This window comes from Coregonus clupeaformis, chromosome 13 (assembly GCF_020615455.1).
Source record: "Coregonus clupeaformis isolate EN_2021a chromosome 13, ASM2061545v1, whole genome shotgun sequence".
Classification (NCBI taxonomy): Eukaryota; Metazoa; Chordata; class Actinopteri; order Salmoniformes; family Salmonidae; genus Coregonus; species Coregonus clupeaformis.
The window spans coordinates 16,300,519-16,324,659 of NC_059204.1; the positions used below are offsets into that span (position 1 = coordinate 16,300,519).

The 24,141-nt window shown below is 43.1% G+C and overlaps 2 protein-coding genes across 5 annotated transcripts; one reads left to right on the plus strand and one right to left on the minus strand.

The window, feature by feature from the left end:
• Positions 1–4,680: 4,680 nt before the first annotated feature.
• On the minus strand, positions 4,681–19,983 carry LOC121562617. 4 transcript variants are annotated; one of them, XM_045224252.1, is made up of 8 exons: positions 19,882–19,983; positions 19,703–19,741; positions 19,494–19,568; positions 8,399–8,503; positions 8,172–8,315; positions 7,996–8,088; positions 5,914–6,448; positions 5,691–5,782 (listed from the first exon to the last, which is right to left on the minus strand). In XM_045224252.1, exons 1-7 carry the CDS (start codon positions 19,918–19,920, stop codon positions 5,942–5,944), a joined length of 1,002 nt encoding a protein of 333 aa, XP_045080187.1. In that variant the 5' UTR covers positions 19,921–19,983; the 3' UTR covers positions 5,691–5,782; positions 5,914–5,941. The 4 variants fall into 4 exon arrangements, with proteins under 4 accessions (XP_045080191.1, XP_045080187.1, XP_045080188.1 ...); XM_045224253.1 differs by lacking the exon at positions 19,703–19,741; XM_045224254.1 differs by lacking the exons at positions 19,494–19,568; positions 19,703–19,741; positions 19,882–19,983 and adding an exon at positions 18,550–19,313.
• A 1,969-nt stretch (positions 19,984–21,952) lies between these two features.
• On the plus strand, positions 21,953–23,705 carry LOC123492181 (zinc transporter 7-like). The gene is made up of 4 exons (XM_045224260.1): positions 21,953–22,119; positions 22,336–22,483; positions 22,731–23,181; positions 23,648–23,705. Exons 2-4 carry the CDS (start codon positions 22,365–22,367, stop codon positions 23,684–23,686), a joined length of 609 nt encoding a protein of 202 aa, XP_045080195.1. The 5' UTR covers positions 21,953–22,119; positions 22,336–22,364; the 3' UTR covers positions 23,687–23,705.
• The last annotated feature ends 436 nt before the right edge of the window (positions 23,706–24,141 follow it).

Below are 24,141 nucleotides of genomic sequence, written 5' to 3' on the forward strand. Positions count from 1 at the left end.
CTAAATACACCTCCGCTGTCTTCAACCAGGATCTCAGCGATCACTGCCTTATTGCCTGCGTCCGTAACGGGTCCGCGGTCAAACGACCACCCCTCATCACTGTCAAACGCTCCCTAAAACACTTTAGCGAGCAGGCCTTCCTAATTGACCTGGCCCAGGTATCCTGGATGGATATAGATCTCATTCCGTCAGTAGAGGATGCCTGGTTGTTCTTTAAAAGTAATTTCCTCTCAATCTTAAATAAACATGCCCCATTCTACTAAGAACAGATATAACCAAGAACAGATAGAGCCCCTGGTTCTCCTCAGACTTGACTGCCCTTGACCAGCACAAAAACATCCTGTGGCGTACTGCATTAGCATCAAATAGCCCCCGCGATATGCAACTTTTCAGGGAAGTTAGGAACCAATATACACAAGCAGTCAGGAAAGCAAAGGCTAACTTTTTCAAACAGAAATTTGCATCCTGTAGCACTAACTCCAAAAAGTTTTGGGACACTGTAAAGTCCATGGAGAATAAGAGCACTTCCTCCCAGCTGCCCACTGCACTGAGGCTAGGAAACACTATCACCACCGATAAATCTACAATAATCGAGAATTTCAACAAGCATTTTGCTACGGCTGGCTATGCTTTCCACCTGGCTACCACTACCCCGGCCACCAACTCTGCACCCTCCGCTGCAACTTGCCCATGCCCCCCCCGCTTCTCCTTCACACAAATTCAGACAGCTGATGTTCTGAAAGAGCTGCAAAATCTGGACCCCTACAAATCAGCTGGGCTAGACAATCTGGACCCTTTCTTTCTAAAACTAGCCGCAGAAATTGTCGCAACCCCTATTACTAGCCTGTTCAACCTCTCTTTCGTAACGTCTGAGATCCCCAGAGATTGGAAAGCTGCCGCGGTCATCCCCCTCTTCAAAGGGGTGACACTCTAGATCCAAACTGTTACAGACCTATATCCATCCTGCCCTGCCTTTCGAAAGTATTTGAAAGCCAAGTTAACAAACAGATCACCAACCATTTCGAATGCCACCGTACCTTCTCCGCTATGCAATCCGGTTTCCGAGCTGGTCATGGGTGCACTTCAGCCACGCTCAAGGTCCTAAACGATATTATAACCGCGATCGATAATAGACAGTACTGTGCAGCCGTCTTCATCGACCTGGCCAAGGCTTTCGACTCTGTCAACCACTGCATTCTTATTGGCAGAATAAATAGCCTTGGTTTCTCAAATGACTGCCTCGCCTGGTTCACCAACTACTTCTCAGATAGAGTTCAATGTGTGAAATCGGAGGGCCTGTTGTCTGGACCTATGGCAGTCTCTATGGGGGTGCCACAGGGTTCAATTCTTGGGCCGACTCTTTTCTCAGTGTATATCAATGATGTCGTTCTTGCTGCTGGTGACTCTCAGATCCACCTCTACGCAGACGACACGATTTTGTATACATCTGGCCCTTCATTGGACACTGTGTTAACAAACCTCCAAATGAGCTTCAATGCCATACAACACTCCTTCAGTAGCCTCCAACTGCTCTTAAACACTAGTAAAACTAAATGCATGCTCTTCAATCGAACGCTGCTGGCACCCGCCCACCCGACTAGAATCACCACTCTCGACGGGTCTGACCTAGAGTATGTGGACAACTACAAATACCTAGGTGTCTGGTTAGACTGTAAACTCTCCTTCCAGACTCACATTAAGAATCTCCAATCCAAAGTTAAATCTAGAATCGGCTTCCTATTTCGCAACAAAGCCTCCTTCACTCATGCTGCTAAACATGCCCTCGTAAAACTGACTATCCTACCGATCCTTGACTTCGGCGATGTCATTTACAAAATAGCCTCCAACACTCTACTCAGCAAATTGGAAGTAGTCTATCACAGTGCCATCCGTTTTGTCTCCAAAGCCCCATACACTACCCACCACTGTGACCTGTACGCTCTTGTTGGCTGGTCCTCACTACATGTTCGTCGTCAAACCCACTGGCTCCAGGTCATCTATAAATCACTGCTAGGCAAATCCCCGCCTTATCTTAGCTCATTGGTCACCATAGCAGCACCCACCCGTAGTCTGCGCTCCAGCAGGTATATCTCACTGGTCATTCCCAAAGCCAACACCTCCTTTGGCCGCCATTCCTTCCAGTTCTCTGCTGCCAATGACTGGAACGAATTGCAAAAATCTCTGAAGCTGGAGACTCTTATCTCCCTCACTAACTTTAAGCATCAGTTGTCAGAGCACCTTACCGATCACTGCACCTGTACACAGCCCATCTGAAATTAGCCCACCCAACTACCTCATCCCTATATTGTTATTTATTTTGCTCTTTTGCACCCCAGTATCTCTATTTGCACATAATCTCTTGCACATCTAGCATTCCAGTGTTAATACTAATTGTAATTATTTTGCACTATAGCCTATTTATTGCCTTACCTCCATAACTTGCTACATTTGCACACACTGTATATATATTTTCTGTTGTATTTTATGACCTTATGTTTTTTTTACCCCATATGTAACTCTGTGTTGTTGTTTTTATCGCACTGCTTTGCTTTATCTTGGCCAGGTCGCAGTTGTAAATGAGAACTTGTTCTCAACTGGCTTACCTGGTTAAATAAAGGTGAAATTTAAAAAAAGTAAAAAATAATTGAACATGGGGTGAGATATTCTTATTAATCTGCTAGAAAACCAGTTCGGATTTAAGTATAACTTTTGCATGACTGAAGCCTTTAGTGAGAGGTCTAATGCTTTAATATTTAATAATTTCTGCCCTCCGAATTCATGTTCATTATATAAATAGGCACGTTTAATTTTGTCTGGCTTGCCGTTCCAAATAAAATTGAATATTTTTTGCTCATATAATTGTTTTAAACAGGTCCCTAGATGTAGGCAAGACCATAAGCAAATAGGTAAACTGGGATATGACTAAAGAGTTAATCAGGGTGATTTTACCACAAATATTGTATATATTTTTGCTAACTTTCTATTAAAATGTATTGTAGTGAGATAATTTCTTTATTTCGGGATATGTATACCGAGTATGTCCACATCACCGTCAGACCATTTTATTGGTAAACTACACGGTAATGTAAAAGGTTAGAAAAAGTACCTAGATCCTCTATGAGGCTGTGGAGGGATCCAAATTGTGGATTTAAAGAAAGCATGAATCATCAGCGTACAATGACATCTTTGTTTTTAAGCCCTTGATTTCTAACCCCTTGATATTATTGTTGGATCTGATTTTAATAGCTAACATTTCGATGGCCATAATAAATAGATATGCAGATAGTGGACAACCTTGTTTTACTCCTCTTGACAGCTTAATACTTTCTGAGAAGTAGTTATTATTTACTATTTGACACCTAGGGTTACTATACATACTGTAACTTTAACCCATTTTATAAGAGATTCTCCAAAATTGAAATTTATTCCAGGCATTTATATATAAATTCCAGTCGTACTTTATCAAAAGCCTTTTCAAAGTCAGCTATGAATACCAGGCCTGGTTTCCCAGATTTTTCATAGTGTTCTATTGTTTCCAGTACTTGTCTTATATTATCTCCAATGTATCATCCATGTAAACAACCTGTCTGATTAGGATGAATAATATCCGACAATACCTTTTTAATTCTATACGCTATACAATTTGCTAGAATTTTTGCATCACAACACTGAAGTGTAAGGGGCCTCCAATTGTTTTAATGGACCGGATCTTTATATTTACCACTTGGATGCTGTTTCAGTAATAATGAAATCAGACCTTGTTGAGTATCTGATAATCTACCATTTTTGTAGGTGTGGTTAAAACATGCTAATAAGGGTCCTCTGAGTATATCAAATAAGGTTTGGTATACCTCGACTGGTATGCCATCCAACCCTGGAGTTTTCCCAGACTTAAAGGCTTTAATTGCATCAAGAAGTTCCTCCTCTGTAATCTGGCCTTCACAAGAGTCTTTCTGTACAGCTGTTTATTTTACATAATTAATAGAAAAATATATATACAATTATCTTCGGTTAGTGGAGATGGAGGAGACTGAAACGAAAACATATGCTTAAAGTTATAGGCTATTTATTACATCTGTTTGCCAGCTCCAGGTAAGCTACACAAGTGGCACAAATTGACTTGCAATGACTCCAGTGATATCTTAATTTCAACATATTTATTGTATCAAATGGTAGGCTACAGTATCCTACAATGGCATACAAATTAATAGCATACTTGATGGCCGGTGACTCAGCTGCCTGCTGTGGCTCTAAAACACACACACAAAAACACGGCCCTCCCCCTTCCTACTGCTCACTCAGTAACAACCTGCCTGCTCACTGCCTGGTAGTCAGCAGCAGGTCACAGTGAAAAATATGTTTTGTTTGAAGAAATGCCATGTTTACCCCCCGCTACATCGTTTTTCAAAGTAGCCCAAATGTTAGCAAAACTGCGGACATGGCAACCCTGCACTGAAGCATCTGCTCGTTGCATGGTAACAATAGTCTCTCTGCCTGGTTGGGTTTCTGGTGAGCAAACCAACTATTTTGTGCACTACTGCCACCTACAGTGGGATCCAGTGCAGGACAGCAGAATATAAAACACCCACTGGTACATAACATGTCATGTAATGTCACTACAATAATTGTTCCCTTGCTGTAATTAATGAAGAAAAAAAAAACAGTCTGACACAAATAATAGCAATTTCAAAAGCTTTATTGGAAATTTTTTGTAGTTTTTTTATTTTAAAGAATAGTGCATGTCTCAAAATATTTGAACGAGAACAATATGTGTATTTTGCTAAACATAGTTCCTGTGTCTGAAATTAAGTTTCTGTGTGTATTGGAGGAGTAAGCAATACTCAAAATATCTGTGTGTGTGTGTGTTGTAGTAGTAGATGGCCATTATTTATTCAAACATCTCAGTTTGGGCAGCAGCCACTGGAGAAACCTGTCAATCAAACAGGAGAATAAATAGTAGTTTTCACTTACACATCAGATAGCTGCTCTTTCTCTGCTATCTCATTCTATTTCTATAATTCTCTACCTCATTCTATTTCTATAAATCTCAAAAATGCCCTTGTTATGTTCTACTTCTCCTTCTTCTATTTCCTCACCTCTTCCTCAGACTCTTCTTTTCCTCTTTCTTGTCCTCCTTACTTTCTCCAACATTTTCCACCTGCTTCATGTTACTGGCCTGCTCTTGCTTCACTCGCTTTTTTGCCTTGCCCTTTTTCCTTTTGACCTTCCCTTCCTGAATATTTTGGACAAGGAGATAAAGTAATATAAGCTTATGGCTATTTTCTACTCTTGAGCTACGATATCTAGAGTTATGATATACTGTAGGACATATGGCCAATATCCCCTTCCTGTTTCCTCTCACCTGTGGGTACACTCCTGCCATTTTCTGCGCCGTTTCCTGGAGCAGCTTCCTGCTGTTCTCACTCAGGTTGGTGATGGGGGCCAGGCGAGGGCTTCCTGTATTGGTGATGGGGGCCAGGCAAGGGCTTTCTGTATTTCCTCTCACCTGTGGGGCCACTCCTGACATTTTCTGGAGCAGCTTCCTACCGTTCTCGCTCAGGTTGGTGATTGGGGCCAGGCGAGGGCTGTGGTGGTATGGTAAGTACTCCACAGCAGGCGGAGCAACAATGACAGGGACAGGGCTGGGAGGAGTCAGAGGCTTTGGGACATCCTCTGGAGAGGGCAGGGCCCGTAGGGCTTCAGCCAGGGTCCAGGGTGCTGAGGTCACAAGAGGAGAAAGGCCAGTCTGGCCAGACACAGGACCAGAGACTTTCCCTGGGCTCTGTAATACCAGAAACAACAAACAAACTGTCAGGACAGTGCTATGTTATACACAATCTCTAGATATACTGTATAACTAATCGATAAATACATTAGATACATGACTACACTCAATAAGTAAGAGTAACTTACAAAGCGCTGGACTTCATACTTCTTTTTTTCAAGCTTGAGGAGCCTGTTCTTGGCTATGCTGGTCTTCATTTCTGCCATGCTCTCTACCATTTTGGCCATCTCCAGTGCATTTCTTGAAGGCCACTTTCAACCTTTCCAAGTCATTCAGCCAACTGTCCAAGTCTACTGCCTCAAGATCTCTTTCGCTGCAGTTTCTCTTCATCACTTGGATCAGTGCCCTCAACTTCTCGCCCCTCCTCCCTTTGTCTTCCCTATTCACATCTTCATCCCTCAGTCTTTCCTCCTTCCTCCTCCCCATCCACTTCTCAATCCAGGCTCTGAAGCATCCCTCATTCTTCTTCTGCCTCTCTTGGTTGATGTCCAGACCGTCATTGACCGTCTTCAGGCCTTCCTCCAGGTCAAGCTCTATGGAGGCCAGGTTTTCTTTAATTCTCCTCAGGCTCTCCTCGTTGGTGTTGGTCCACTGTGTCTTCTTGTCCAGCTGCTGCCTGCAGGGCCGGACAGTAGGGACCACCTCCATCTGGCGTGACACCTTCTTCAGGGCACTCACAGAGGCAGGGAGAGGGATGTTGGGTTTGGTCACAATAATTTGTACAGACATAGAGTCAAACAATTGAGATGTGACACACACTAGAGATGCGCGGGTTGACTCATAACCAGAAGTCCTGCGGTTATATCCACAGGGCGGGGGATTTAGGGTCATGAAATATTGTTGAATAAACAGAAAACAATACCGTATTTTCCGCACTATAAGCCGCACTGGACTATAAGCCGCAGGTGTTTTAATGTTTAATTACCATATGTAAGGGTTCGTGCACAGAGGGGATTGTCGGGAAAGAGACAAACTGTCTCGCTCTCGTAATGTCTGTCTGTCTTGCTCTCGTTCTGTCTCTCGTACCACTCTCGGTTCCACTTTTACTTTTGCGCGCTACCTGTATCACTCTTTTCCGGCCCTCCAGCTTTTCCTGCTGGAGCCCGCCGCTTAAAGGTGGGGGGCGCGGACCGGTCATAGAGCCCATAGAGTTAAAGTTGGTGGACTGTAACCTGTAAAATCCATAGATTTAGGAGGTCTTCTAGTGGCCGTTAGCTGTAAAAATCCATAGATTAGCCGCACCGTTATATAAGCCGCAGGGTCGAAAAATTGGAAAAAAGGCACGGCTTATAGTCCGAAAATTACGGTACATTAAAAAATCCATAAATGTATAATTATTGTGCAAGTTATATCTATAGGCTATTTGGCATTAGTGCGTAACCATAAACTTTAGGGCATAACTTGACGCGCGCCAGATAGACTACACACCAATCACCAAACGCTTTAATTCAATAAGAGAAAAGCTACGAAATGGAAAGTTGAAAATAAAGAAGGGACGGCCAGAAAAGTAATGTTTGGAAAATATTTGGTGAAGTGTTAAAAGAGGATGATGGCAGTGCCTATGTTATGTGTGATGATTGTGAGGCACTATAGAAATTCGACAGTCACAAGAGGGGGATTCAAATAGGCCTATGGCACGTCAAGGGAACAAACAGCCTACTGTTCAGATGGGTTAAATGGAAACTGAAATCTGGACACTGACTGTAGATCTTTAACCTCTCACAGTCTTAATATTAACTCCTGCAGAATTAAGCATTTCTTGCAGTAAAATGATAGGCTACACCAAATGTAGGCTTTATTTTGACACGGGAACAGCAGTGGAGAAATATGATTTTGCACAGAAAATGTTTCCCTTTTTTTCTTAAGTTATTGCATTTTCTTCTTGATCCCTAAAAGTTTTTGGTTTATTTAGTCTTCTATCTAATTATAGACAAGTTGACTAACAAATAGCCTACCAGAATGTTGGAAGTTATAAGCAGAAACATATCCAAATTAGGCATAAAAAAATCCTGCACCCCCTGCTAAGAAATCGTTCTGACAGTGTTCTATATTTGCGGGTTAGGGTCAGGTGCGGGCCTCAGATTTTCACTTTATCACATATAGTCGGGCGGTTGCGGATGGGTTATTAGCAATTGCGGGTGGGTTCGGTTGAACAAACAGCTGACCCGCGCACCACTAACACACACACACACACACACGTAAGAGCCTACCAGTCGAGGGTCCTTCAGTGAAGCCCCTTTTCTCAGTGGTTCCTTTGAAGGCCCTGGACTGTCCTCAGCAGAGGCATCATTGCCATTATCACGCTGTGTGTCAGAGAGCTAGTTGGTCATAGTCCATTCTCCACATTCAGTCAAAGAGTTACTCAAATACATGCTGCAGAACATACCAGAAAGTCTGACTTATCGAAGGAGTGGAGAGAAAGATCGTCGTCCTCTACCATATCCCTCACTTTAAGCCTTGTCACCTTTCCATCCTCCTCATCCTTCACATTCAGCGGTGGTGTCCTCCTTTCATGATCCTCATCATCAGACTGTGTATCAGAGTCAACTAGTCAGAGACTATTCTCCTTACAGTGATGTCACTCAACAAAGACATGGTGTACAACTGTCTTACCTCAGATTCACAGTCAGTGAAGGAGTAGATAGAGATGTCATCAGAGTTGGAGGATGAGATCACCACATCATCATTTCTATCCATCAGCCGAGTCACCCTTCCAGACTGAGGAGACAGACAAAGGCATGTACTTAGGGCAGCCATAGAATACACTGGCATTGACTGTCAAGAAAATGTTGAATATTTAGGCAATCCAACATAGTTGTACAAGTAGTGAGTAATTTATGGGTAATTGAAAATGCAAGTGTATTGAAATGCAATAAATGCAACTCCCATAACATTAGGGATGGGGCTAAAGACTTTCCATACTGTAGAATTCTTTAGCATTTCTCTGTTCAAATATTTTTTTATTGAACACACACAAGAATGGTGTATAGGTATGAAAGACATGTGTACAGTTCTTATCTAAACATAAGAGAACAGACATGAACAACAAGACCCAGAGTTCTGGACACAAAACAAATATTACAAAACACGACATACAGAACAGGGACAGGTAGAAAGAAAAAGGGTAGATGTAACCCCCCACTTATACCCCCCTTTATCCCCCCCCCCTATTCCACCCTATTCCCCTCCCGACTGCTCGAGTGTCGGGGCCAGCACACGCTGCCCAAAGGTGTATATATAAATATGACAATTGAGAGTGCGTTAAAAAGTATAAATTCACAGCACCGACTGGTCCAGGTAAGAGAGGAAAGGCTGCCAGATTTGATCAAATGTTGATAATTTATTGTTCAGAATATATCTAATTCTTTCTAAGTGTACAGTTTTTGCCACTTCGCTGAGCCATAATTTGGTAGAGGGCGCTTCCCTCCTTTTCCAAAACAACAAGATTAATTTTTTTGCCGAGATGAGACTGTAAGAGATGAGTTGTTTTTGGGAGTTGGTTAATCCGTTTAGGGAGTCGGACACTCCCAGGATTATCAGAAGCGGGTCTGGGTCTATTGAAGTCTCCAGAACTTCAGAGAGGACCCCAAATATTCCACACCAATAACCATACAGACTAGAGCATAGGGCAAAGCAGTGGAGTAGTGTACCCTGCTCAGCCTGACATTTATCACACATAGGGGATGTATCAGGAAATATCCTATGCAGTTTAGTTTTGGAGTAGTGTAATCTGTGTAATACCTTAAATTGTATGAGACGATGTCTGGAGTTAATGGAGCAGGTGTGGATATACTCCAAGCTATCCTCCCAGTCTGCCACCGAAATATCAGTCCCTAGTTCTTCCTCCCATTTTGCCTTAATGGCATCTGTAGAGGGTGCGCTAACAGATTGAAAAGCGTCATATAGACGAGATATCAGTTTGTCTGAGGTGGGGCATATTTTTATGCATCCGTCAAACATGGAAGGTTTAGCATTCTCAAATGTTGGGAGGTGTTTTCTAACAGTCTCTAATTTGTAGGTATCTGAAAAAGTTACTTCTGGGAAGGTTATAAGTTTCCCTCAGCGCTTCAAAGGAAGCAAAGGTCCCTCCTATATATAAATCCCCTATGGTACTTATCCCCAACTCTCCCCATCGCTCAAAGGTGTTATCAAGGTTAGAGGGGGCAAAGGAGAGATTCCTGGCAACAGGGAGCATGAATGATATTGGTCTAAACTCAAAGTGGACTTTAATTTGCTTCCAGATTCGGACTGTGCTATGTATAATAGGATTGTTATGGTAAAGTGACATCTCCAGATTAACAGGTGACAAAATCACGGCACCAATAGAGAAGGGGTGACACTCCTCCCGCTCCATGCTAAGCCAGCTGGATGGCGGGGTTGCGTCATCCAGCAAAAACGTAACAGCGCGGAGGTTAGCGGCCCAATAGTAAAATATAACATTTGGGAGAGACAATCCTCCTTCCATCTTGGATTTACATAGGTGTTTTTTACCTATCCTGTGTGTTTTATAATCCCAGATGAAAGGATTGATAATAGAGTCCAGTTGTTTATGAAATGATTTAGGTATGAATACTGGGATGTTCTGGTATAGGTAGAGCAGTTGTGGGAGGAAGACCATTTTAATGGCATTAATTCTTCCGAGCAGAGAAATTGGGAGAGTTCTCCAAAACTGTATGTTTGCCTTGAGATTTTGCATCAGAGAAGGGAAATTCTCTTTAAATAGTAAGGAGTATTGTTTGGTAACTACAATTCCAAGGTAGATAAATTTTTCTGAAGATAACTTAACTGGAAGATGTTCTAGCCAGGAGGTGTTTTGCAACCGTATGGGCATTAATTCACTCTTGTTCCAATTTATTCTATATCCCGAGAAGGTACCAAACAAATTAATCACCTCAAGAATAGCTGGAATACTAGCTTGGGGTTCTGTTACATAGAGGAGAATATCATCTGCGTATAGGGAAATCTTATTTAGAGTATCTTTAGTATTATAACCGTGTATTGCTGAATGAGATCTGATCGCTTGAGCGAGAGGTTCAATAATTAGGGCGAAGAGCATAGGCGACAGCGCACAACCCTGCCTTGTCCCTCTGTGGAGGTTAAATCGGGGCGACATTGATTGGTTAGTGAGTATTCTCGCACAGGGGTTCCTATATAAAAGCTGGATCCAATTTATGAACCCATCTCCAATATTAAATTTCTGTAGGACCTTGAATAGATAGGGCCACTCAACTTGGTCAAAGGCCTTTTCAAGCGTCAAGAGATATAACGGCAAGGTCCACGTTAGGTAACCTCTGAGAATACATAATGTTGAAGAGGCGCCTGAGATTGAAGAATGAGTTTCTATTAGGGATAAAGCCGGTCTGGTCCGAATGGACCAATTTGCCAATTAAAGTGCTAAGCCTGTTAGCCAGAGTTTTTGCTAAAATCTTTTGGTCTGTATTAAGGAGGGATATTGGTCTGTATGACCCTACCTCTTCCGGATCTTTACCCTTCTTATGTATAACTGTAATAAACGCCTCATCCAAAGTAGATGGGAGAGCTCCATCCTCATTGGCCCGAACCAACATTTTGTGCAGGTAGGGAGATAGCATGTTGCTGAATGTTTTATAGAATTCACCAGGGTATCCATCTGGGCCCGGGGTCTTGCCACTCTTTAGAGATTTAATTGTTTCTCTAATTTCTTCAAGAGATATTTCCTTATTCAGGAAGTTAGAGTCTTCCTGGTTCAGGGCAGGAAGATTACAGTCCTCCAAAAAGTTATGCATAATTAAGGGGTTAGGATCCGCTTTAGATGTATATAGAGTCTCATAAAACTGACGGAATCTGTCATTGATGTCTTTGGGGGAGGAGAGTAATTCCCCAGATGCAGATTTAACTTTGTGAATCATTCGGTCACTCACGTTTTTGAAGTTGTCTGGCGAGTAATTTGTGTGGTTTGTCACCAAACTCAAAATATTTTTGCTTGGTATAGAGAAAAGATTTAGCAATTTTAGCCGAGAGGATCTGATTGTATTTAAATTTTAAAGACATAATTTGTTTATGTTTCTCCATAGATGGATGTCTAGCATTCTCCCTATCCAGTAAGTGAATTTGTCCCTCCAGTTCTACCAATTTTTTTCTGTTTTGCCTACTCCTGGCAGTCTGAAAGGAGATGATACAGCCTCTCAAATAAGCCTTCAGCGTTTCCCACAATAATGCTGGGGAAGTCTCTGTGTTGTCGTTGGTATCAAAGAAAAATGTAATTTGGTCTTTAAGATGTTCACAGAATGTTGGTTCTGTGAGGAGCTGAGGATTCAACCTCCAGACCCTCTGTCACCCAATCTCAGGGAGAAGGTGAGTGGACTGTGGTCAGAGATTATAATATCATGATATCTCACATTACAGGTATAGGGGAGTAGTTTAGCATCAACCAAAAAGTAGTCAATTCGAGTATATACATTGTGAACATGAGAGTAAAAGGAGTATTCCCTACCCGTAGGATTAGAGATCCTCCATATATCAAATAAGTTAGAATTTTTTATGTAGGTATTCAAGAATTCGCTTGAATAGGAGGTAGGGGTTCGCCGGGTACAGGATCTATCCAAATATTGGTCTAGTACACAGTTAAGGTCCCCTCCAATGACCAGATTAGTATGGGAGATATCTGGAATCAGGGCAAGGACTCTTTTGAAAAAAGAGGGGTTATCAATGTTTGGCCCATAGATATTTAGTAGAGTTACAGAAGTAGAATGGATCTCTCCTATTACGATCACATAACGACCCTCTTTATCCACAATAGTGGTTTTATGTAGAACGGGAATTCCTTTCCGTACCAGAATCGCTGTGCCTCTCGTTTTGGCAGAGAAGTTAGAGTGATACACATGTCCCACCCACTTACATTTAAGTCTGTTATGAGATTTGTTTTTCAGATGGGTTTCTTGCAAAAATATAATATCAGACGAAAGTGCTTTCAAGTGGGCTAGGACCCTGCCTCTCTTAATTGGTTCGTTTAAACCCTTGACATTCCAGGAAGTGAATGTAAGTCCCGCCCTCCTCTCATTTGTAGTTCCTATGGTGGCCTGCATAACATGTAACTCACTAAAAAGGTAAGAAAGCGCACCAAACCATCACGATCAGCATATGTAGCACCTACACCCGAGCAGTATCCAACCCACCCTCCCCCCCGCAAGCACCTTTACTCTCCACCCTGTTCCCCTACTTTCCCCAACCTTTACCCCCCCCCATCAACCCACATTTAACAGGCATACACACATAGGACAGAAAAAAATGTGAAAATAAAAATAACAAACACATTGTCTGGCCGATGCCAAAAAAGCACGGCGCGACCTCGAACAAGAGGTAAAACACAAATAAAATCCCAACTATGCGCTCACCTCTCGCTATCCTAGAACTTCTACTAACATATGAACTGAGGAGGCTCCCGCACTTAAAGTGTTCAATTAGCATCTAATAAACCTAAACAGAATAAGTTGCAACTTAAACATATTGCGCACTTAAGGTTCATCTTGGGTCAATCCCTGAGATAAGCAAGATGTATCATCACAAGATTCTATTGCTAAGCAATACCGGTCTAAACATAAACCATCAGTAACCAACATAGACAGCAGTACAGTTACATATTGTGGGTTAGGAGAAGGGAACAAGGATTTTGATAAATTGAACGTACCCCCCAATCAAAAAAATAACAAAGTCAATAAAAATGTAAAAAAATTAAAAATGTAAAAATAATAATAATAATAATAAATTATTTTCAAATAATTTTAAAAAAATAGTGATTTATATATACATATGTGCACACATACACATATACACATCCACACACACACACACACACACATACATACATACATACATACATACATACATACATACCTACATACATACACACACACACACGTATATATATACGCACACACACACACACACATATACACACGTATACACGCACACATACATACACACACCCAAAAAAATATATACATATAAAATAAATATTCTTAAATATATACAGATACATACACACGCATACATCCATACACACACATGCATACCCCAGAATAATAATCTATACAAATTTAAAATATACACATACATAATACTAAAATGCTAAGAGAAAATAATAATAAAGTACAAATAATTATTATTATATGTACGCACAGGAATAATGTAAGAATTGAAAAATAAATAACGAAACAAAACAAAAATGGGGGAATATAAGTATATCCATCCGAAAGTGTCAATGATCCGACCTGGAAGGCCTCCCAAACAGGCATCGCTCTAGCTAATTTTCCCCAAACATCAGACACCCCCTGACCTTGGACACTCTCTAGCGGTTGGAGGACTGAATCACCTCGAGCTCAACATTTAAATGGACTGAAAAATAACGGTACGTTTTGTGACTAACGACACCCTTTTAGCTAGCTGACCACCGATTTTCAGTGCAATTTCTGTAAGTTAAGTTAGGTTTTGAGAGTTTTCAAAAAAGTTATATGTACACATTTAGTGGAACACGCTGCATATTGTAAAATTCGACTGCGCGACAGACCACACCTAATTTAATATCCAACTTTTTACCTCTGAAATATAGCTAACGGATGTTCTAATGTTGCTATCTTAGTTGCTAAATGTTGATAGAACTGCTAAGTAAGCAAAAAGGAAAGAAATTGTAAGTGTTAGATAATACATATCACGAAAACAGCTGCATGTTGTCAAGCTTTACCGTATCAAAATTGGAGTCCTCTGACGGAGGCGTTTTGCACAATCTGCAAAAATGTATTTGGAACTTTGAACCATGAACTTTTTGACACCTATCACTGTTGGCTATGTTTCATCTTACAACAGCTACATAGAGGCAGTATTTAGTTAAATGGTACAATGTATGCATCAATATTACACTAATTGGGACACTAATTTTCATTACAGATAACATCAAACAAAAAACGTGGGTACACTTTCAGTTATTGTGAAAACTTTCATCACCTTTCAATGCCTTAGCTTTGAAATGTAAATGTTTATACATATTCAGATTGAGTTATCTTTCTAAAATGTGTATAGTATGCCAAGTTATTTAGCTACATGTATTTACCACCACAGCATGGAGAAAGTCAAGAGGAAGCAGTGGAGTGAGGTGGACATGTTCCATGCCATGGAGGACTGCGGGGCAGGGATGGCTATCCGCCAGGCTGCCAAGGTTAGGCATCTTTTGTTTTTAGGAGATTACCACGTGTATGTGAATTTTATCTGCTAGTAACAGTTTTATTTTCTTATCTACCAAGGTGCATGGTGTACCTCGGCAGACCCTGGCGGACAGGCTGAGCGGCCGGGTGACCCATGGTTGTCGCAGTGGACCACCCACATTGCTTGCACCAGAGGATGAAAAGTCTCTGGTGCAGTACTGTATCTACTGCGCCAGCCATGGGTTCCCCTTCACCAGACAGAGGCTGATGAAATACGGCGACAAAATACGCAGGTATTTGGTGTTCTATGTGTTTATGTATGTAGAATGCTGGACTGACTGTTATCAATGTGTGTGATGTAAATGTGGATGTGTATGGTGATGCCAAAACAAACATTTTCATCCTGGATGGACAATTATATATTCTATTCTATTGTAGGTTTCGGCACCCAGGGGAAACAATCCCACCACTGGGGAAGAGGTGGTGGGAAATGTTCAGGAGGAGGCACAAGAACCTAAGCATGAGGAGGCCGGACACCCTGGATAGGGGGAGAGCTGAGTGTGCCACACGTCCGACGATGGACACCTTCTTCACTTCTTATGAGAAGCACTTGGAGGAGAGTGGGTTGAGGGAGAAACCCAGACAAATCTATAACTGCGATGAGTCTGGGTTTCGTAGCGACCAGAGCAGGCACAAAGTGCTGGCTCCCCGGGCGCAAAACACGTGTACCAGCAGGCTCCGGGGACCAAGGAGCACATCACAGTGCTGGCCTGCTTCAACGCAACTGGGGAGGACATCCCCCGTTTATCATCTACCCCAAGTGTTTCCCCGGTGGCCACTACACACTGGGAGGCCCCCCCCCAAGCCTTGTATGGACGGTCAAGCAGTGGCTACATTGACGGGGACCTGTTCAGGAAGTGGTTTCAGCACTTCATTAAGTATGCAGTGAAAGAGCGCCCTCTCCTTCTCCTCTTTGATGGGCACAAGAGCCACATGGACCCGGAAGTGCTCGCGGTGGCACTAAGGGAAGGGGTTATACTTATTTGTCTTCCACCACACTGCACCCATGTCCTGCAGCCGCTGGACGTGGCATACTTTGGCCCTTTAAAGGCTGAGTTCTCCAAGGTAGCTGGAGACCTTAGCCATTTTGACCACTCCTACATGGTAAACAAATCAGAATTTGCCAGAGTATTCCGCTACCCGTACCAGCGATGCAAGGACATGCGCTATGTGGTGGAAGGGTTTAAGAAGTGTGGCCTCTTCCCTTTTGACCCTTCAGCCATTGAAGGGTCCCGTTTCACGCCGTCTCGGACCCTACCGAGTCCCAACACCGCCTCTACTGGAACCAGCAGCAATGTGCCATCCATCAGCACCTCCTCCCCAGCGACCACAGGAGGACCCTCAGCCCCTGCCCCAGTCCCAGCCGCTGCTCCAGTCCTATCCCTAGCTCTAGAAGAGCACCCCCTAATAGAGGGGGGCTGATAGCGAAGGACCTGGGGCACATCCTTACTGTCCTGAAGTATCGGCTGGACCGATACAGAAGACTCCCTGTGGTCGCCACATGCCTCACCGGGGAGGAATACACGCGCCAGTGGCAGGAGAGGGGTGAGAAGGAGAGGGCCGGGGCAGAGGAGAAAGAGCGTCGGGCAGCCCTCAGAACACAGAGGGCACAGGAGAGGGCTGCCATGGATGAGACCATTGACGCCATCGCCTCTGCTGGACCCCCTGCTGGAACCACTCCTGACAGCTGCATCACCACTGCCAGTGCCTCCCAGTGTGCAACACCTGTAGGAGCCGCCGGAGTCCCCAGCTGCAGAAGAAGGCCACATGCCTACTCTCCCGGCCACACCATCGTCGGCCCCTCAACCCCCACCATTACAAACACCAGCTCCTCCAAGCCATCGTCGGCGGTTTTGTCCACCACCACCCCAATGCACACCACCCCCCATGTCTGTCACCACCAACACGGCCTCCTCTGGACCAACTGCCTCCTTCGTCTCCCCTGGTCACACCACCATAGCAGCCTCGTCTGGTGTCCCTGCCCCCTGCAATTTGAATACCACCACCTCCACAGGTAAACACATGTTAAATTACGAAAAAATGACTGTTATCTGTTTTATAAAACAGCAATGTAAAAAAAAAATATATATATCTTTATATATCTACAGTAAATAGCACCAGCCCTCAAGTCATCTCCGCCTCCTCCAAAACCTCTGCAGCTTCCTCCAGAGGTATTGATGTAAAAAAGTTGAAAAGGGTTTTCATGCAACATGCTCTGTCTAACACTACTTTTTCTCAAACTGCAGCACAGAAAAGGAAGAGAAAAGCTACACCGGTCACATCTGTCACACCACCCATGGCACCACTCTCAGGTACTTCATAATCTGTTTTTCTCGCTCTCTCAGTTGTATCAATTACTATTGTTGTTGAAGAACTTCTACATTTTGCAAAACCATATTAATCAATTTGTATTATTATTTAATTTTTTATAAAAGAAGACACCACCTGCTGTGCTCGCTGCGGGGAGCGTGATCCGCCTGCAAGCTCCTCTCAGGAGTGCAGATCCGAGGTGCCATGGGTGTGCTGTGACTTTTGCCAGCACTGGTTCCACTGCAGGTGTGTGCAGTGGGATCAAGAGGTAGCGGTGGAGCTGGATTTTTATTGTGATTTTTGTGACAATATAGGGATGGAGGTCGAGATTTAATTGTTTGTTTTGTTTGTGTTCATATGAAATTATTTATTTGTTCAAAAAATAAATGTCTAAAATATAATATATATATTTATTGAACCCATCTTGTGTATTTCTTCCTTTACTTTCCAAGTGCACCTCTGCAACACAAACTCCAACAGTGTTTTCATTGTTTTATTTTAATGCACATAACTGAAATTAAAGTGTATTTGATGTAAATTATTAATACTCATATTTCATTTGGTTACAACACTGAATATGTTGGTGAAGAACCATTTTTTAAGAGTCCACAAGAGGGCGCACCGGGCTACGCAATGAAAAGTTGACAGGCAAATCATTTATTTTTTACCTGAAGACTAGCCAACTAGTCAACTATCTAGTAAACACTTCGGGTACGTGGTTGGTGTCTCTTTTTTCAACAAAATTAAACGGATATATCTTGTAATTGAACAAAATAGTAAGGTGCCCAATAACTGGGGGCCGTATACAGATAATACGGGACGTATTTTTTTGCTAAACCGCTTATCAAAAGCAGATAACAGTAATATTTTCAAATGAAATGTCAAACTTGCTAATTGCTAAACCGTTAGCTAACATTTTTACGACACCAATAATCACAAAACATTGAAGGCTTGATCACAAGATAACACTGTTGAAGGTAATATATTTCTTAAACGCTGTTGAATATGCCGATAATACGGGATTCTACGCTAAACCCAATCGGAATGAAAGTGAAATTAACGTTAAGTGAGAGCTCTGACCGCCCTCCATTGGTCAGCTCATCGTACTACATGTTCGGTAGCCCTTGCTGAGACCGTTTAATACGGTTTCACCCGTTATGGTATGGTATGGATTCGAGTCCGTGAGCAGACCTTAACACACAATGACAAGGCACTAACCTGTACGGGGGATTGGTGTATATTCCCGGACAAACTTCTCTGCGTCCAGAACCGAGGAGAGCCAGATCTTCTCCCCGGAAGGCGGGGTAATTCTTAGTCTTGCAGGGAAGAGCAAGGCTGGACGAAGATGGAGTTTGTAGAGTTTGGTCATGACATCTCTGTAGCCAGCGCGGTGCTTTGCCACATCGGGCGCATAGTCCTCATAGACACGAAAGGGGTGCCCTTTATGTAACAGGTTGCCCCTCATTCGAGCCTCGCGCAGGATAAGATCCTTGGTCTTGAAACTGTGACAACAGATGATTACTGGGCGAGGACGCTGGCCCGGTCCAGGCACTGGGACCACTTTCACAGAAAGCCTCTGCACATTATCCTGCAATGACGTGCATAGCTTCTCTAACTCGTCGATCCTACCAGCGTTGAATTCAGAAGCTTTCTCAAGGTCCACAATACTCTGGCCCTGCGAAGCGACCGTTCGAATGGTGCTCTCGATTTTAGTGTCCAGTTCAGCAATAGTAGCCTTAAGATCCTCCGCTATACCAACAGTAGTTATCCCAAAGCCCGGGTAAGTTCTGTAAGTGTCACGTTGTTACCTGTGCCTTCCGCCATGTTTGTCTCGTTGTTTGGTGGGGAGTAGGCCTCTGATGGGGATTTATTGTCCTTTGGTCGCTTATTACTAGGCATTTTCACATAGAAAGTTACAATATTGTATTAGAAAGAAAAGTTTGTTGTAACAAGTGCAATAAAGTAAATTAGGTTAGATTATTTCGCAAAAAAGTTGCGGGAGCCTCTCACACAGCCGTTCACTCCAACATGCTAGCTCCGCCCCATTCTTTAGCATTTCTAATGAATGATTGTCAATTCAACCAAGCCAACCAAAATGGCCATATGAATCAACATATTGATCTATCTGTTCTGTCTCTATGGGAACAGCAGAGATGTCTGACCTGGCTAAGAGGCTCTGGATTGATGTCCCATCCATCCCCAGATGTCTGTTCCTGCCCACAGCTCACAATGATTGGCTGTGAACAGTAAAGAAAAATGTAACACTCTTTTGCTCATTTTGGCCTTGGAAATAACTTGGAAATAAATGATGTAGCTATCAATAAATAATTTAAGTAGCTACTGTTATGTGGTTGATTTGAATGTGACATACAGGCCTTTTGTGGATCTGAGGGGTCTGCACTGAAGTAGACTGTCAAGACAATATTCAATTTCAAATGTGGTTAGATAAGGAGGGATATCTGCACTTGCTTTTATTGTGATAACTGCAGTTTGTACATGCAGCATAACTAATGTTTATGTGTTATTGTTTTCAGGTCAGATTTGACTTACAGGCCTTGGCCTTCTGCGCACTTTGCCGGTTGGCCACATCACAGAATCAGGGGTGTTCACCCTCACTGGATTCAACTGTCAACACAACACTCCATTTAAAAGGTGATAACAAAAACAGAAGATTTTTTAAATATATAGCTCTTTTGATTCTCTCATCATTACGATTCATCTTGCTTTCTGAGGGATACATTTCCATCAATTGATTGGCACAAAACATATCCTGGCACACACACGCATAAAGGGCATGTCCCAAATGGCACCCCAGTGCCCATATATTGCACTTATTTTGACCTGAGTCCAATGGGCACAGGTCAAAAGTAGTACACTACAGGGTGCCATTTGGGACCAAAGAATGTAAGAGCCTACCAGACGTTCTAAACTCCAAATCACCTTGTGCAGTGCGCACGGGTCTATCCAACCGTTTCCAATCGTAGTATTTATTCTCTGCACAGTGTCAACTAGGGCAGACTATGCACCTGAAACAACCTGACTGAAGAAAGCGATTGTACTGATGATATCAAAGCTGAACACATTTTATGTAGTGAATTTATGCTTGGTTACGTCACAATAGGTCACAGTTTTATGGCTGCGCATAATACGTCACAGGAAAGGCTTGTATGGGACTGGACTGGTGGTATCTCCCCCTGGTCGTAATTTATTACATTTACATCATTTAGCAGACGCTCTTATCCAGAGCGACTTACAAATTTGTGCATTCACCTTATAGCCAGTGGGATAACTGGATTATCCCACTGGAAGGATTACTTTATCCTATCCCAGGTATTCCTTAAAGAGGTGGGGTTTCAAATGTCTCTGGAAGGTGGTGAGTGACTCCGCTGTCCTGGCGTCGTGAGGGAGCTTGTTCCACCATTGGGGTGCCAGAGCAGCGAACAGTTTTGACTGGGCTGAGCGGGAACTATGCATTTATAACTGTCAAATAAAATCTATCTAGCTATCTAACTCAAATGGCTGTTGAGGACTCTTTGATCATCACATTTGAGGCACATGTCAGCAGGTGGCAGTGTCTTCAAATGCAGCACTTGATGATCTGAGCAACAGTTGAGCAACTTTGTGGTTGTGACGAATCCAAATGCGGAAGTCCAGTACATTTGTTTTTGCTTAGCAAGCTTTCCCGCCTATTTCTACAATTCATCTTCTTAAACTCGGATTTTAAACTTAACCACACTGCTAACCTTATGCCCAACCTTAAATTAAGACCAAAAAGCCTATTTTTGTTTTCATTAATTTTTACGATATAGCCTATTTGTACTTTGTGGCTGTGTTATCTAGTGGGAACCTCTAGCTAGCTAGCTAGCTAGCTACCTACAATCTGGCTAAAGTGTTGCGCAATATTGGAGGAAAAGTTGATTGATTATTGTGCTTGATTATCCAAGTACTAGTTTGACAAATATGCATTGGGCATCAAAATGATATCCCGAATAATTTTAAAACATATGGTTCAGAGGTTCAAGAGTTTTACTCCTGAGTTCAGGCTCACGAGTGGGATTGTTGCTGTCATTATAGTATCATTTGTTTTGTTTACTGTCACTACATATTTCGGTTTATCAGAGGATGTCTTCAGTCTTGGAACGACAGTTTTTGGCAATGGGCATGGTAAGTTAGCTAGGAGGGTCTGAGTGAATCAACAGTTATATATGCTCAGTAGCTACTTTGTATGAGAGTGTTGTAACGTTAGCTAGCTTGCTAAAACTTATAGCTAATGTAACAGATGGTGCCAGTAGGCTACAGCAGCAGGCTACAGCACAACACACCAGTGCAGCTTATGTCTGTCAACCCTATAATTTATGTTTTAATAATTTCCTCTTCCTTTGCAGTGCACAAGCTCCTCACATACTCCTTCCACCACAAGACAGTGACCCAGCTACTCCTCAGTATTGGGGTTCTGGTGCCCCTCTGTGGAGGTATTGAGAAGAATGTGGGCACTGTTCGGTTCCTCCTCATGTTTCTGCTGCTCTCTATCAGCACAGGGGTGTTGTACACCATACTGGGTCTGCTACTGTTTGGTGCATCTGCCCAGAACCAGGTGGAGGGGTTCATTCCAGTGTCCTCTCCCTTATGGGTATGGCCACAGTGCACTCCCGTATGGTTAAGGGCTTTCTTTTCGGGGTCACTGTACCCATGTTAGCCCTGCCCTGGCTGTTTCTGTTCATCATAACACTTTTGGTCCCACACACTGTCTTCCTTTGCAATGCCATCGCCATCATCGCAGGGGGATCTGTATCCTTACTCCAACCTCATTGTGGTTCAAAATAACTGATACACTCCTCTGCAGTATGTCACAGCTTTATAAGTGTGCTTAGTAGTGTAGTTAAGTGGTAATAGGTTATAGGTGTTGTATATGAATCCTGCTGCTGAACATTATGGCATGTTTGTTTAGAAAAAATCTTGCATCACTGCGTCACACATTCTCCTTAACTTGCACTGGTGAAACAGACGGAAAGGGCTGGCTCTCACTTCTGGACATGTCCGATGCCAGGGCATCAGTGCTGGACAAGAAGATGCCTTTCAGGCTGCTGAGGAACATTGGTGTCCTGTATGTCCCTGCATCAACAGAGGAGAGAAGGAAGACGGTCCACCCACCGTGAGTACTGAGAAAGCACCAGACATATCATTTATCAGACAAGACAAGAGGTCATTAAATAACAATTACTGTGTGCAAGCCAGAGCACATAATGTTCTACAGTATAATGAGGTGCAGTTATAATTGATGATCCTCAGCTGTAATTTAATACTGTACAATAGGCACCTAGTGGTCCCCCATGATTAGATAGAGAATCACTGGTATAGATAGGTTCTCTGAAATCTGTCCACGTTCTCATTGATTGCAGAATCATTCCAACCCCAGGCTCCTACCCAGTCCAAGCCTACGCTCCAGTGTCCTTTACCTCCAACCTACAGGCTACCGAGACCACACCAAAGACATTTGAAGGCTGGGCCCACTCCTACTATACACAGGGGAGCCCTGTTCAGCTCTCAGGTTATTACGGACACAACCATGGATATGGCCTCAAGCATAGCTTTGGGCCAAGTCACGGACATAGTCACGAACATGGACACAGCTGCAGCCACAGCCAAGGTCATGGACATAGTCACGAACACAGCTTCGGCCATGGACTCAGTCATGGGCATGCATCTGCCTCTCAAACCAGCAGTCACTGGGCTCCAGTGGCTCAACATCCACATTCTCAACATTCCCACCTCAGTCCACTGTCTGTGTCTGTCAGTGCCCCCCAGAGTTTCACAGCAAAAATGCCGGAGTCACTGCCAGAATCTGTGATGGTGTCAAGGTTGAGTGTAGAGGCTTCGTACTAACGTCTTTAGTGAAGACAAAAAATAACAAGCCAAACACGGCTAAATACAACCTGGCAGGCAAGCGAACTTTACGCACACCGGTAAAGTACAAACTAAAGGCACACACTGTGTGGAACTCTCTTCAAAAACAACACAGAGAGAATAAACGAACTAGCATCCCAAAATGACACGAACAAAACAACAAACGATAACGTGACGTCCAAAGGTGCAAAACACAAACCTACACAGGAAGAAGATCCCACCAACACTGTGGGAAAACTGGCTGCTTAAGTATGGTCCCCAATCAGAGACAACAAGCAACAGCTGATACCCGTTGCCTCTGATTGAGAACCACACTGGCCAACATAGAAATACTAAACTAGAACGAAAACAAACGAAAACTCACACCCTGGCTCAACATACTAGAGTCCCCAGAGCCAGGGCGTGACAGATGGTTCACCCAGGAGCACCTGTGTCTTCACTGACAGACTGATGACTTCAATCCGTAACGGCAAAACTCGCTATAGCTCGATTGAAATTTAAAGGCAATGTTCTGGAGAGGGCAGGGCCCGTAGGGCTTCAGCCAGGGTCCAGGGTGCTGAGGTCACAAGAGGAGAAAGGCCAGTCTGGCCAGACACAGGACCAGAGACTTTCCCTGGGCTCTGTAATACCAGAAACAACAAACAAACTGTCAGGACAGTGCTATGTTATACACAATCTCTAGATATACTGTATAACTAATCGATAAATACATTAGATACATGACTACACTCAATAAGTAAGAGTAACTTACAAAGCGCTGGACTTCATACTTCTTTTTTTCAAGCTTGAGGAGCCTGTTCTTGGCTATGCTGGTCTTCATTTCTGCCATGCTCTCTACCATTTTGGCCATCTCTCCAGTGCATTTCTTGAAGGCCACTTTCAACTTTTCCAAGTCATTCAGCCAAC

Coding starts and splice junctions, on each gene's coding strand:
- LOC121562617 (XM_045224252.1), bottom strand. CDS start 19,920: ATGTGGCCAACCGGCAAAGTGCGCAGAAGGCCAAGGCCT. Junction 8,089..8,171: donor TCGATAAGTCAGACTTTCTG/GTATGTTCTGCA, acceptor TCTGACACACAG/CGTGATAATGGCAATGATGC. Junction 6,449..7,995: donor CACTGAAGGACCCTCGACTG/GTAGGCTCTTAC, acceptor AGTGCCCTGAAG/AAGGTGTCACGCCAGATGGA.
- LOC123492181 (XM_045224260.1), top strand. CDS start 22,365: ATGTCCGATGCCAGGGCATCAGTGCTGGACAAGAAGATGCCTTTCAGG. Junction 22,484..22,730: donor AGGAAGACGGTCCACCCACC/GTGAGTACTGAG, acceptor CATTGATTGCAG/AATCATTCCAACCCCAGGCT. Junction 23,182..23,647: donor CACTGCCAGAATCTGTGATG/GTGTCAAGGTTG, acceptor GCGTGACAGATG/GTTCACCCAGGAGCACCTGT.